The sequence below is a fragment of the Haliotis asinina genome, chromosome 9, assembly GCF_037392515.1.
Source record: "Haliotis asinina isolate JCU_RB_2024 chromosome 9, JCU_Hal_asi_v2, whole genome shotgun sequence".
NCBI classification, from domain to species: Eukaryota; Metazoa; Mollusca; class Gastropoda; order Lepetellida; family Haliotidae; genus Haliotis; species Haliotis asinina.
Window position 1 is genome coordinate 23,595,859 of NC_090288.1, and position 16,393 is coordinate 23,612,251.

At 40.9% G+C, this 16,393-nt stretch overlaps 1 protein-coding gene across 1 annotated transcript in view; it reads right to left on the reverse strand.

Annotated features, from left to right (window-relative positions):
• Nucleotides 1-16,393, reverse strand: part of LOC137296913 (ankyrin repeat domain-containing protein 26-like) — a 523,769-nt gene that overhangs the window by 251,279 nt on the left and 256,097 nt on the right. Inside the window, exon 27 of the mRNA XM_067828810.1 lies at nt 3,441-3,497. Coding sequence (XP_067684911.1) covers nt 3,441-3,497 — 57 coding nt within the window. The remainder of the gene's footprint in view (nt 1-3,440; nt 3,498-16,393) is intronic.

Below are 16,393 nucleotides of genomic sequence, written 5' to 3' on the forward strand. Positions count from 1 at the left end.
TCAAATCAACTGGATTCTCAACACGACACTATTTTCACCACATGTTTTCACAGAAAACAAAGACCACTACATAAACAAAGTCGTAAACAGTGGAATCGTGCACGTGGCTTACGTCCCATCATAAAGACACAGTGTAATCATCACACCAATCTCGATTAGAACAGTCTTCATTCTGTTGTGTAAACCTGGGGAGAACAGAGCATTACAGTTGGTATCTGAATTCGATGGTGTGACTACCCTCCTAGAAAACCTAGTGGATGGTACCCCGCTGACCTTGCAAGTCTTCCTAGGGGAACCACAGCAGTGTGATATTGAGATCGTGAAAGGAATCAAACTCTGGTGGCTTGAAACACACAAGGATAACATTTGCTCAATTTACATGCAGATGGGAGGTGACACATACATGCTTGCCATCTAGAGTACAAGAGTTTGCAAGACGTCACAGTGACAGTGGAAGACACTATATCTCTAATCAAGATTTTCCTGACCGAGCACGTCAGTTTTATTGGTATGAAGTTCCTACATGAAGCATTACCAGAAAAACTGTTGGAAACTATCTTCTAAAGTATTATATAAACAATGGCATACAACGTAACACTTGGTGATCTAGGAGGCACAGAGGATTTCAACTCACCTCGTGAGGAAGATACCCGATACGTCTTATACTATAAAGATAGAGTATACAAATGAACACCACTAGCAGATTTTACAGATCTTGAATGGGTAATTAAAATAACACTAACTAACCCTTATGTCGTTTTTAATCAAAATGGCTTCATTTCCAAAATTATTTACAACGGCATCCTTTTTGCATCCTATATTCCCTCAGTAGCAAACCCTGTACAAGTGTTATGAATACCAGGTCACACTGGCAACATGCTAGCAATCATACTAGGTTAGATATTAATGAAATAAATGATTACCAACAGTATTATTTTTCAGATGAATATTATACTATAAAACCACACACAAAACTAATTATAGATGTATATCTCACAGAAAACACCGATTATAAAGACCTTTTAAATGGCTGTTCAATATCTTGGGATAAAAGGCATGAGAATAAAACTTGTCGAATCATAATAAGACAAGGCCACCATGAACGAGCCTCCATGGTGTTATCATTTGATGTACCCTATATTCAAATTTATCACGTATATTCCTGTTCAATAATTTCACCTTATAAGCTTAAAATATATCAATCAAAAATTAAATGACATATAATTAAAAACTAATTTATAAACTATATTATAGACAAACAGAATGGGGCTGTATCCAGCCGTAGATGAAGAAGATGAAATTAGAATACTGGCTGTATCAAAGTTAATCACGATAGAAGATCATGTTTCCACCACACTCAATGACAATAAAATCTCAGAAGAGTTTCGTTTGATCCTAGGAGAACTAGAAAAATACAACAAAATGAAGATTGAGATCAGATCAGAGGTTTATAAAACATATTCTATAAGCAAGGACGAGAAAAAAAAAAGTACATAAAACAGGGTATACATATTCAACAAGCCCAACAGGCATTTATCACGAAAACGGCATAATAGAAGATACACATTAAACTGCTTAAACTGAAATCAACATGGTGGGGGAGGCCCCAACACCCACTAGCTGACTGCAAGCCACAGCGCCGCCACCGGCGTATTCACACTATTAGAGATTTGTTCACACTTATGCCTAATAATGGAATTGTGGCGAGCTGAAAACAAATCTATTTGGTGCCTGAACCTCTGATTCTTGACAAACTCAAAGAATTAGGGCATGGTGACTATCTACTGACTATTGTTATTAATGGAAAGGTCTACAAAATTAATGTACTGACTGAATTCATTGCTAATAGTATATACCCGAATTTAAATACATGGGTAGTTTTCTTCTTACTCTCAATAAGAGAACATTATGACGTCTTTGATAGTTGATATAGTTACTCTTAGCAAAGCACATGTATACTGATATAGTTACACAGACATGCACCCTTGTACTCTCAGCCAACGTGACACAGAGCACTGCTGTGAGCTAGTTATCGATCGATTCCCCATTTAGACATATATGTGTAGTAAAGAGAAAATAACCGGCTCACTGTATAGTGACACTGTAGACACCAGCAAAGGAGGCTGGCTGACTGACTGACACATGTCTCATATGGAGGTCGCTCCCTAGCTCACTTCAAATTGAGTAAGTCATGGTAAATGAGACAGTGTCTCCGTTCAAATGATGTGAGAACCTGGTCTATTGATGTTTGCAATACATCTTTGAATACAGTTACTGAAACCAGCTCTCAGTGACGAAGGGAATTCTCATTATGACGGGACTCACTCAATAGTGTTAGATTAAAATAGATCTGAGAGACACCGGCAAGGGAGGCTGACTGATGGTTCTAAATCCGACTGTATGAGAACAATGGAAGTGTTGATTTCTCATATGGAGGTCGCTCCCTAGCTCACTTTGAGATGGCTTAATCATGGTAAATGAAAGAGCGTCCCCGTTCAAACAATGTGAGAACCTGGTCTGATATGTTCGCAATGCATCTTTGAATAGAGTTACTGAAAACCATCTCCCAGTTTCTAAGGGAATTATGACATGACTCACTCATTAGTGTTAGATTACTTAACAGTTTTAATTTGAATTGATGCATGATTGTCTTTTTTTGAACAACTTAGACATTTTGGGCTTAGATTCCCCATTTAGATGTGTGTGTAGTAAAGGGAATACAAGCCCACAGTGGTTGTCGCCCTTCAGCTGTGAGCTTGTGTGAATGGGAGACGGATTGTGTCATCTGGGGTTTGGTGTTTTTGAAAGGGGGTCGAGATCTTTGTTATTGATATTAATTACTAATTAGTTTGAACTGGTCTTGTACCCCCATAAGTATATACTACTTCTTGAAAATGTCTGTTCCCATTCTAAATCTTCTGTACATATAAAGTGAGTGAGCGAGTTTAGTTTCACGCCGCACTCAGCAATATTCCAATATTCAAGTTATATGGTGGTGGTCTGCAAATAATTGAGTTGGGACCAGACAATCTAGTGATCAATGGCATTAGCATTGATCTGTGCAGTTGGGAACAGATGACACGTGTCAACTAAGTCAGCGAGACTGACCACCCAATCATGTTAATCACCACTTACAAGCAAAGTCGCCTAGATGGCAAGCATGGGCTGCTGAAGGCCTATTCTATCCTGGACCTTCGCAGGTCATGTACAGATAAAGGTTGTTGTATATTTCTAAAGTATTTCACCATTCTCTAAATATACAGTTTCTGCAGAAGCGTTTGTGATACTGGTATACAACTGCCACCATTATGTCTTAGACACCTACAATTGAGATAGGCATACTGGTATAACGTTACACCCTGACACACATTTTACTAATGCCTGGACTAGAATTTATGTCCAGCATATGCATATGGCCACTGATTCTTGCAATCACTCACCTCAGTTTCCATGGAGGTCACCTTAGACACCGCAGCTTTCAGTTTCCCATCCAGTTGCTGTAAAGTAATATACTGATTCTTATTCATTTCCATGAGGTAGCAATCTACACCAGTGAAGATCAAAATGTATCGTCCTTCTGTGTAACACACAGCTGGAATATTTGGGGGGGGGGGATTTAATTTTATATCTGAATCCCTGCTACAGTCAAGGAACCGCTCAGTCAGAAGATCTGTGGGATGCAGGTGTAAATGTTATGGGACAAGATAAACCATTCACTCACTATTCACAGAAACACATGATTATATTTAATTATTCAAACAAACTAATGAAGAATATAATTAATTCAGTCACTTTCTTAATATGCTACAATACAATTATCATTTAGAATATAATTTTGCATGACAGCTTTCGTTATAGCTTTTGTTTTTCAATACTATTTCTCAATCTCAGCTCACGTCTGAACTGAGCAATACAGTCCAACCCCATTTACTCGGACCCTAACATATCCAGAAATCCCGGCTTCCAGACGATTTTTATGTGAAACGAAACTTACATTAATTAACTGTACTCGCTTAACCAGATCCCATGCTTCTGGATTTGGACGGTGAATTTCCAAACTATTCCCCTGGAATTTCATTGAAAAATGATCCAGTTATCCGGATGGAGAGACCTGTGCACTGTGCATGTGTATGTGTCGCCTCAGTACTGTTTTCTGCATGACAATGTGATTTCATTCTTAGTCTATTGGAAGGCATTTGATGTGAATTGATTACTTAGCCATCAAAACACTAAGGACGTGTGTCACTTGGGTTGTTCATTAGGATTTGGTGAGTGTGAGAACATCTCATCAGTATATAACACTTATAAATCGACCCCTACTATCTGTCACAATGCAAGTTCAAAATAGATTTCACCGTGAAGATAGACTGAATTGTGCTGATAAAAACTTTTTACACATTCATTGAAGTTTTAGAAGGAGAACATACCTTTCGTTGAAAAGTATATGCGAGTAATAGTGACAGTTTTATGACTTAAAAATTGTTAGGGTGTATTGGAGGTGTGACATTTCGCCATTTAAGTGCTGTACGCTGTTGTTTGAGTATTCCTAGTTACTTCCTCAAACACATCTTTCACATACACCTTTAATTCATATGAGGGGAATATACCATCAGGTGAAATGTGTTTGCAAGTAATAGTGATAGTTCCAATATTTAAAACAAAATGTTATTGTATATTTGAGGTGTGAGAAAAATTTGACATATTGCCGATCTGATCTGATTCACCATTGATGCCTGAGGTTTACAGTTCCACAACTTCTTTCTTTCTTGTTGATCTTATTATTTGACAAAACTGGACAGTGTTTTAGAACACTTTGTGACAGTTTTGCACTTTATTTTTGAAGGCAGTGTGACAGAGTCAGTAAACATTTTGTTAATGTCCATTCCATTCCCCACATGCAATAAGATATCTGAATTAATTATTAATGTAAACAAAAATGTACCAAAGTATATTTTTAAAAGGACAGCTGATGTTTACGTGTTCTTGCGATACTTTTGCGTTTTTTAAAATGTTTTTGGAGGGAGGGCCGTCGTGTATCATTTATTCTTTCATTCATTCACATAATTATGTACTTATTTCTTTTCTTTATTTCGTTTTTTCATTCACATAATTCTTTTTTTTAAATTCTTACTATAATTCATTCATTCACTGTAAAATTCCGACTGATACAATAAACTGGCTGAAGTTCTGTTAAACCAGGGATAATCTACAACGTATACTCTGTATAGACTCCCTGGTTAAACACAACTGAAGATGGACTGGGAAAGAGCTAAGTCACTGTGTGCATTTGGAGCATGACGAGGCACACATTAATTAGTACAAATGGTAAAGAAAGCAAGCGAGTGACCTATCCCTGTTGTAGAATATCCCTGGTTTAACACAGCTGGAATATTGATTTTCAGAATTTTCCCAAGATTTCACAAATGCCAGTCAGTTGAGGTCCAATAGCAGAGAAAAAAAAATATGCGGAGTAAAAAAAATATGAGAATAGAGGTTTAAACAATTTGACAAATTCTTTCAGAAAGATATAACATGCTACTGAGAATGGCTTATTACGCAAGTAAATAGGCCACCAGCCCATTATACAAGTACAGAGCATGATTAAGTACAATAGTAACATGAGTGGTGTATATTAATACATGTACATTGAGAATATTAGTGTATCTAAGACATTATTTCAAAGGTAATAATAATAATAATAATAATAATAATAACGTCTTTGCAATCAATTTACAGAGACTGTCCAACACCTTGTTAGTGGATGCCCTTCCTTGGCACAAACAGCATATCTTAAAAGACATGATGGCATGGCTCGCTGCTTTTATTATCGTCTCCGCCATGCCTGTGGCTTTGACTCCGAGGTCCATCCATGGTACGACGCTGAGCATGTCCAGGGCGTCCTGGAAAATGACAACTACAAACTTCTCTGGAATAGGCCAATATACAGCCTGAGACGAATTCCAGCCAACAAACCTGATCTTGTCCTTTTTGATAAAGCCAATGAAATTATTTATATCATTGAATTTTCTGTCCCTTTTGACAGCAATGTGATTGGCAAGATTCAGGAAAAGCATGATAAATATGCGGACCTCGCCTTTGAAATGTCTCGCTTGCATCCCAAGTACACTGTCGTCAGGCTCCCCATTGTTCTCGGTGCCCTTGGTTTGGTACCTCCTGATCTCTTGGCGCAGATGAGGAGAGTGCCCGGGTTCTCCACCGGGAGCACAGCCCTTCTGACAATCTGGGTAATGCAGAAGGCTGCAGTGTTGGGGAGCCTTCATATTCTCCGAAAAGTTCTTGGTGGGTTCGACTAGGCAGTGTTTCCTGGGAGAAGTCCCATTCGCTGTCTGGGCTGCGTGTAGAGGGGGCGAGGGCCCTGAGCTGATGATGAGCTTGACCAGCCTGACTGTGCCAGGATCACCCGAACCCTCTCTGCTGCATTTCAATTTTTAATCTGTAAAACATAATAATAATAATAATAATAATGAAAATATCTCTTCAAAACTTCCTGTGGACTGTTCATTACATGAAGTAAATTGTTGTGTCTATGCCGCCGCTCGAACCTTGGAGGAACTTCACACAGTTTCCAAAGAAAAGTCCTCTAATACTAAAATCAATAAACCAAGAAAAAACCGGTTTCAAGTCAAATTAACAGAAACTAGGAAATACATTTCCTGGATAGAGCTGTGCCTGAAATTAAGATCATCAGGGAATCCCATGTCTAAACGACAAAAGGCAATTTGGAGAAAAATAAAATTAAAGTACAAGACAACAAAAGAAAAGGTACTTCTCCAAATTGTCGATTCCCTTAAGGCAAAAATAAAAATTTGGACTGAAAGAAAGAAAAAATGGGAAAAGAGAAACAAATTTATCAAACAAAATAAACTTTTCAAAAATAATGAAAAGCAATTTTACAGGCAACTCAAGACAAGTGGTGTTGATGAGCATGATAAACGGCCTCCCATGGCTGCCAGTGAAAGGTTCTGGAAACAGTTGTGGTCTGTACCCGGCAACTATAACCTGGAGGCACCATGGGTCAGTGATTATGACCATGCAATGCATGAGAAAGTAACTAGGTCATTTGTCTGTTACATCTCACCAGATTGCCTGAAGACTGTTATAAAGAAGTCCAAATCTAATACAGCTCCAGGGCCTGATGGCATTCGAAACCGGTATTGGAAACTGTTTCCCTGTGTCCAAGCACCACTCCTTCACTGTTTCAATTCTCTTGTGGATACAGGTGATGTTCCTCCATGGTTCTGCAAAGGTCGCACAATACTCCTTCCCAAAAAAGGAGGCTTGACTGATCCGAAAAACTTCCGCCCTATCACATGTCTAAATACTCTATACAAATTATTCACAGGGTGTTTGTCAAACCTCGTGTCATGTTACTGCTCTTCCAATGAGAAAATTTACAGAGAGCAGAAGGGGGCGAGAAAGGGGTGTTGGGGGTGCAAGGATCAACTTCTTGTACAGAAAATGATTTTGGAAGAGGCTAAAACATACCACCGCAACTTCTCCATGTGCTGGATAGACTACAAAAAGGCATACGACTTTGTCCCTCACGAATGGATTCTGAAGTCTCTTCAGTGTATTGACCTCCCTGAGCGACTACTTGATTTACTCAAGTCTTTAATGAGTTGCTGGTCGACTCAACTTGAGATGTACTCGCAAGGAGAGGTGCAGACATCGGAATCTATTCCAATCAGAAGGGGAATATTTCAGGGGGACTCCTTCAGTCCATTGCTTTTTTGTCTGTCTCTAAATCCTTCGAGTTTCCTGCTCAGTGGGGAGGAAGAGTACCATCCCGGACCTCCTCAGCACAGATCCCCAACACCTCTCACTCATCTCCTCTATATGGATGACATCGAGCTCCTTGCCAAAGGAGAGACCAATTTGAAAGAACAGGTTCTCCTTGTCGAGTCCTTTTCTAATGATATTGGCATGACATTTGGGATCGACATATGTAATACTCTTCATCTGAAACGTGGCAAGGTAACTAATGATGGATCGGTCAAGTTACAAGGGGGAGGAGTTATTGAGCATCTTGTGGAAGATCAGGCCTACACCTATCTTGGAATGCAAGTTGTAGACAAGCTCCAGAATGCCCTGATTCAAGATAAACTTCGGGCCGAGTATAAATCTTGTTTAAAGAAAATCTGGAGTTCAGAGCTAAATGCTCGAAACAAAGTCAAAGCCACCAATACTTTTGCTGTGCAAGTCCTCTCCTACTCCTTTGGAGTAGTTGATTGGACAAAACAAGACATCCAGAGCCTTGACCGCCTGACCAGAAGGATCATGTCTGATAACAGAGCACACCACCCTCGTTCCTCTCTTAATCGTTTATATGTGCCAATCAATTCTGGAGGTCGGGGTTTGATTAATGTGGAAGCTCTTCATGACAGAATTTTATTGTGTACTTTTGCACATATTTATTTATCAGATGATCCTCTGGTGATGCACGTCAAGACTCATGATGAAAGCAAGGAATTCCACAGCTACTTTAAGTGTGCCAAGGTTGTTGGACACAATTTTAAATTTGAAGTTGATTTTGTTGATGGCGATGTACTGCTGGACGGTACAGTGATGGGAGTAAACCAGGTGAAGTCTTTCACCAAGTCTGCCCAGAGTCGGTCCTTTGTGGAGAAGCTGTCTGAGAAGCCACTGCATCGTGTGTATATGCAGTGTGTGGAACAGAACAGCAATCCAACCGATTCCTTCGCCTGGATGAAGTCGGCTGGTCTCAAATGTGAAACTGAGGGCTTCCTTGTTGCTGCTCAGGACCAGTCACTTCCCACTCGCAATCGCCAGAATGTGATTGTTAAAGAAAACATCAATATGAAATGTCGTCTTTGCAATCAGTTTACAGAGACTGTCCAACACCTTGTCAGTGGATGCCCTTCCTTGGCACAAACTGCATATCTTAAAAGACATGATGGCATGGCTCGCTGCTTTTATTATCGTCTCCGCCATGCCTGTGGCTTTGACTCCGAGGTCCATCCATGGTATGACTCTGAGCATGTCCAGGGCGTCCTGGAAAATGGCAGCTATAAACTTCTCTGGAATAGGCCAATATACAGCCTGAGACGAATTCCAGCCAACAAACCTGATCTTGTCCTTTTTGATAAAACCAATGAAATTATTTATATCATAGAATTTTCAGTCCCTTTTGACAGCAATGTGATTGGCAAGATTCAGGAAAAGCATGATAAATATGCGGACCTCGCCTTTGAAATGTCTCGCTTGCATCCCAAGTACACTGTCGTCAGGCTCCCCATTGTTCTGGGTGCCCTTGGTTTCGTACCTCCTGATCTCTTGGCGCAGATGAGGAGAGTGCCCGGGTTCTCCACCGGGAGCACAGCCCTTCTGACAATCTGGGTAATGCAGAAGGCTGCAGTGTTGGGGAGCCTCCATATTCTCCGGAAAGTTCTTGGTGGGTTCAACTAGGCAGTGTTTCCTGGGAGAAGTCCCATTCGCTGTCTGGGCTGCGTGTAGAGGGGGCGAGGGCCCTGAGCTGATGATGAGCTTGACCAGCCTGACTGTGCCAGGATCACCCAAACCCTCTCTGCTGCATTTCTATCTCAATCTGTAAAAAAATTGTATAATAATGTAGTTTTGTATTCCCCTAGGTTCCATATACTTGTGCATGCTCAAAACGGCACATAGTTCAAAAGTTATAGTGTACACAGAATACGAAGGTCTTTAGGTGGGATATGAAAGAGTCAAATGAGGAGAGACTTTAATGTCTTGGGGCATGAACACAGAATGACTTATCACCAAAGCTTGTGAAGCTGGAGTGAAGTACAGACAGAAGGTGGAGATTATCTGGGCACAGTGAACATTGCAGGGATTGGTGGTGAATGAGTAGACAGGATAGGTATCATGAAGACAATCCATGGTAGCACTTGTACATCAGGCACAGAACTCTTAATTTCAGTCTGGTTTCTACAGAGAGCCAGTGTAGTGATTAGAAATTGGAGTAATTGGAGAGAATTTGTACACTCTTGACACCATCCATGCTGCAATGTCCTGTACTTTCTGCAGCCTTTGTAACAATGATTTCTTGATTCCAAAAAGGAGGCTATTGGCATAGTCTAGTGAAAAGACAAAGGATTGAACCAAGTTTTTTTGGTTTCAGTGGTTAGAAGATGCTGAATCTGGCCGATGCATCATAAGTGAAAGTAACATGTCCTGCAGAGACTGTCAACCTGCTTCTCCATGGTGAGCTATGAGTCTAAATAGACACTAAACTCTTAGCTTCCTCCAAGAAATGGATTTCAGCTTGTCCAGTACTAACATAAGCTTCGTCCACTGACAGAAGTTGATGCTTAGACTGTCAGCATAGCCTCAGTGTTGTTGTCATTAAGTCTGAGTTTCCTACCAGTCATCCAAGCCCTTATATCCTATATACCGGCTGTTGTGCGATCCAAAGTTTGACTTATGTTGCTTGGGCAAAAACTATCAATGAGCAGGGATTAATCATCACAACACTGGTGTTTCATCCCATGGTGATCTGTGATATGAGCAAGATTGTTTGTATAGATGAAAAACAGCACAGGGCTGAGGACAGATCCTTTTGGAGTGAGTGAGTGAGTGAGTGAGCAAACTTAGTTTTACACCGGACTCAGCAATATTCCAGCTATATGGCGGCGGTCTGTAAATATTCAAGTCTGGATCAGACAATCCACTCATCAACAACATTAGCATCAATCTGCACAATTGGGAACAAATGACATGTGCCAACCAAGTCAGCAAGCCTGACCACCTGATCCCATTAGTTGCCTCTTACGACAAGTGTTGTGGCCTTTTATGGCAAGCATGGGTTGCTGAAGGCCTATTCTACCCCAGGACTTTCACAGGACATATCTTGTTGGAACACTAGGGGCTGGTCCAAAGGGATCTGATTGCTCTCCCTTGATTTGATGACCTGTTGTCTTTGATTGATTTATAATTATAAGAACTGAAGAGCAGTCCCTTCATATGAACCACAAGGGTGTTGATGAGCTGGATATGATTAACAGTATTGAAAGCCATGGACAGGTCAAGAAGAATCAAAGATGACATGTATCTACTTCAGACCACAGCTCATTCATGACTTGCAGCAGAGCTTGCAGGTCACGAACAGATCAGTCCAATTTGTAGATGATCTATGCAACAATTATTACTGCAAAGTATGCAGAAATATCAACTCCTCACGGTACTTTTTCAGTACTCACACAAGCTGCAAATATCCGACCTGTGAACACAATTGCCAAAGTCACAATGTAATATACCTGCTCACTTGCAACTCCTGCGACAAACAATATGTAGGTGAAACAAAAAAGGTCTTCAGAATCAGACTTTCGGAACACTTTGCAGACATCACCGACAAGAGGGACAAACCCGTCACCCAGCATTTCAATCTCCCCAATCATCTAAAGAATGATCTACGATACACCATTGTCACTGAGCTCAAAGCAAACCCTGAGCGGGAGACCACCACTAAACTCCGCTTCTCAACAGAGTTGAAGTGGATCTTTGAGCTCCACATGTTCATCCCGCAAGGTCTCAATGATGCAAGGTCTCAAGTTGTTGGTTGAGCTTCACCTCGTTTTTCTATACCAATTTTACAGCAAAGAACAGTTCAAGTTTAGAGCACGATTGAAAGTTTTCATAACAGTCTTGATTCTCATTTTGTCACATCTTTGCCTAAATTAATGTAAGAATAAATCAGGACATCCAACACTCTGCTGAATCCAAACCTCTGATTATCCGTAAGAAAAAACCCCAATGATTTAACCTTGAGTGCCTAGCAAGCACTACCATTTTCTCAACCTGTTCTGTTGCTCATTCTAGTCTCTGATCTTTTTGCATTTTACTTTCACGTCTTTTCTTTTTCTTTTCCATATGTTAATGTTTTGAAACTCTCTAGGTGAGAGATAAAAGTGATCGGCCAGACTGCATGGTCTCATCGAGTTTCTGTTTGGGAGCCAGTTCTCCTAAACGCATGTCCAAAAGGCTAAACTTATGGCTTGCATAGAGTAAGTAAAGCATTCCAACGACCATACTCACGTATCTTGATAATATACGAATTAGAATTATAAAGTACAATTTACCCGTCCTAATATGCGCAATATCTGTTTATTATTGTTTGACCATCATCGTCACTTTCACTGATTTGCGTATGCCTTTCCGTTCAACACATTTATGTAAACAAAATGTATCAGACTGGTGTAAACAGTTGTAATGCATTGGTAATTAAGAACATTATACTGATTTACAACTGGGTAATTTTGTAATATGTATGCACACCACATGTTCAACATATGGGTTTGGAAAAAGAGTGATGTACGCATTGTCTATTATTTCATATGGTTTAAAGTGGCCAAAGGCAGTGTGTATATTATTCAGTTCATGAGGAATATGTATGTAGAAACTATTTAAAGAACTATTGTTTTGCAGTTTTTTACCGCTACAAGAAATAAAGTCCACATTCCATGGGTTAACTTACTTTTATATATCTCGGATGAGATTGACACAGTATACAGCCTATTTATACTGGAAAAAATAAGCTTTCTTCAGGATCAAGATATTTTCTTGAGTTAATGATCTGAGCCAGAATTTTACACTCTTTGAATAATAGGACGCTTTGACAGTATTCTAGTCAAAACAGAATTTACAAAATTATTTGGAGTATTTCTACTCAAGCCACAAGACACTTTATAGAATTCAGTGTGTATATTTTCGTCATTGGGCAATGAAAAGAATCCCCAAACTTATGATCCATAAGTCAAACTGGTAACACTGTAAAGCAAACATTTTGAGGCAGAGATGTAAATTTTGACTGGAGTTTTTGAATGACCTTCCAGCTTGGTGAGCTACAAAGTATTACTCTAGAAAATGTGTTACGAGAATGTATTTTCTGAAAATTGTATTACTGATTAAGTGATAATTATTACTGGGTCACAATGTTTAGAGTTTTGAGTTGATTGTCATTATGGGTCACATTTCGTATCATAAATGTTCAGTGCTTTTCGTACTTTGGTAGCAGGCTTTGAGGTAATGCTTCAGAGTTACCTCCCTATGAGTATGTGTTTTGATAGTTGTGCATACTTCCGGGACACTACGAGAAGGTTCTATGTTAATGGTGATGGCTGTATTGTGCTCCAATATTATTAAAATCTAAAGATGCTGAACATCATTGAAAACGCACCACCCCTAAAATTGTGGATTTCTAAGAGCAGAAGTGAGCAATCTATGTAAATTTTACATATTTGTGTAGACCAATGTTTGATAAAGAAAAGAAGCGAAAAACAATCAAGCAAAACAGTGAAGATTTAATGCAGCTGACAATGAAATAAAGATGGGGTCAAAATGGAAAGTCAGTAGCGTGTATGACCCCCGTTAGCAGCAACACAAGCTGTGCAACGTCTCCTCATTAAACGGATAAGTCTCTGAATAAAGTCCTGAGGCACTGCATTCCACTCTTGCTGCAAGGCATTGTCGAGTTCCCTAAGGTTGTTGATCTGTGGACAACGTGCGAGGCGTTGGCCGATGTAACCCCACAAGTGTTCGATGGGTGACAAATCTGGTGACAATGCAGGCCAATGAAGTAGAGGAATGTTGTTGTTAGCCAGATACTGTATCGAAACACGTGCAGTGTGGGCTCGTGCATTGTCATGTTGAAATGTGTGCAGATCTTGATGCTGGTGAAAGAAGGGAACGACGTTGTTCTGAAGAAATGTTGTCACGGTAGTAAACGGCATTCACTCTGCCACGACAAACAATCAGAGCGGTTCTGTGGTGATAACTTATCCCTCCCCACACCATAATGCTGCCTCCACCCCACCGATCGGTTTGCACAACACAATCCTGATGATAACGTTCACCCCGTCGACGCCATACCCGTAGACGCCCGTCAGCATTTCGCAAGTGAAAACGTGACTCGTCGGAGAACACCACACCAAGCCAACGTCGTAACAACCACACATGATGCTGTTCAGCCCATTGTCGGCGTTCACGGCGATGCCTGTCAGTCAGGATGGGTCCAACGTAAGGGCGTCGACAACGTAACCCTGCCGCACGGAGACGGCGGAAGCGCTGATCAAACCACGTTGACCCTGGACAGCGTTGGCGGTTCTGGCAGCGGGCAAGGTTCGATCCCGAATATGGCGCCGTACAATGTCTCGATCTTGACGAGGGGTGGTAACACGTGCCTGACCTGGGCGTTGCCGGTCCCTGCTGGTTCCTGTTTGTTGGTATCTGTTAGCAAGCCTCAGAATGGTCGAATGATGACACCCAAATTGTCGTGCAATGTTTCTGCTTGAAGCGCCGACCTGCAACATACCCAAGGCCTGTTCTCGTTCCTCTGGTGACAATCTTGGCATGGCGAAAAAACTTTACTTACGAAAGTACTGCGAAAATGAGAACGGTTTTGTGCCGAAGGTCATTTATACCCCTGAACAGCATGCTTTCTGCATGCAATTTGTGCCCTTCGTGTGTGATGTGCATGAATTTTGTTGTTTTCATGTGATGTGTTCGATGATGTGTTCGAACGATCCGTTTTTTACTGTAGAGCGTTATTTACGATCTAGTGTGTTATTATCAAAATTCCCACCATTAATTTTCCATTTCCAAAAGATTCTATTGCCTTATTTCAAAATTTACAGGTGGTGCGTTTTCAATGATGTTCAGTATATTTAAATGCTTACCTTACCATAGGTCTTATGCATATTACCCTAAGCTTCGCTAAATGAGATCAAACAGTCATTGATTCGCCATTCATTCGCTAAGTCATGTATCAATGAATGTGTAGGCACTGAAGTGACGTGATCTCTGTACCCATGCAGGCACGGGCCATCCAAAATTCACTTTTACTGAAAACTTGGGCCATAGAGCCCAGAGTGGGGAGGAGTGTCCAGCGTTGGGAGGGAGTTACCGCCCTGTGGTAAGGTAAGTATTTAAATATCTAAAATATTTAGATTTTAATACATTTTGAACTTACACTACCATAGGTCTTATGTATGTGGATTTGACAGATGGATGATTGTGTCGGGCTCCAAAAGGACCATCCCAGAAAACTTCGTCCACAGTATAAGCCACTAGCAGTCAAAAGTTCATCCTGAAAACATGGGATAGCAAGTAACTCAAGGGATCCCAAGGACAATGAAGGTACCTAAAAGGTGAAAGTTATCCACAAGACCAATGGTAAGTAGCAGTAATTACTTAATGGACAGCTTGCCGTGTGAGTTGCTGGGCGACTACAAAGGGACCAAAAGACTGCAGATCCTCCACCACCAAGTCCCTCAGATAATGACTGGCGAAAACTGTGGTTGACTTCCAAAAGCAGCCTTCCATTATGGCGGGGACAGTACAATTCCTATGTCAAGCCATGGTGGAAGCCAACGCTCTAATCTCATGCAGATTATTAGCTGAAGGATGAAGGAGATTCGCAGTGTAATAGGTGGCCAAAATGTTCTGACGAAGCCAAGCCCCATTCTGTTCTCGTTGACTTCCCGTTTGGCCAAAGAAGAAAAAGGGATCAAAAGCCTTCTCCTAGAGCGTCTTCTGGAAGCTGATCTTGAAACATATAACTTCAGTGCTCTAACTGGACAAAGACCTTCTTCCTCCACATCGTGAGGCCTCAGGATCGAAGAAAGAGGAGGAAGAGAGAACGTCCTGTCTGGCTGACCTGGAAGTTGATTCTTAGCAATGAAGTCCCATAGTAATCCTATATGCATAAAGCCAATCCAATACGGGTGACATCCAGATCATGAAGTTCACTTATTCTTGCTGCCGTGGCCAGGGCTAAGAGACACACTGTCTTCCTCGAAAGGCCCTCAAAAGAGGCCTTGTCCAAAGGCTCATAGCGGGGCTTCTAAGATGCCATAGAACAATATTTGAGTCCCAAGCTGGAGGGTGGAGCTTGACTTTCTGGTCTTCCACCTTGAAGGCCTTCAGCATAGCAATAAGTTCTGGCACCTTGGAAACTTCCATGTCACATTTCACTGCCAGAACTGAATTCAAAGCTGATAGGTATGTTCCAATAATACTGCCTTGAAGTTGTCTGGACTTCCAAAGATAAAGAAGAAACTCAGCTATCAACTGAGGAGAGACCTTTAGTGGATCTATAGACTTCAGCCGAGGAGGACCATTTGTCATCATACAAAGATCTAGTCGATACCTGGTGAGCCAAGGCTATAACCTTAGCTACATGCGAAGAATAGACCTTTGCCTTCAAAACTGTATGCAGATGAACCAGCCGTGAAGATGAAACTGGCGGGGCCAACTGGAACATCTGGTTCAGCAACTGCTGAGACATGGTTGTGCGAATCATCCATACAACTGTGAAACTGGAATTCCTCAGAAGGGAAGTCCAATGATGTACTGCTAGGATCACTACATGAAATTCTAA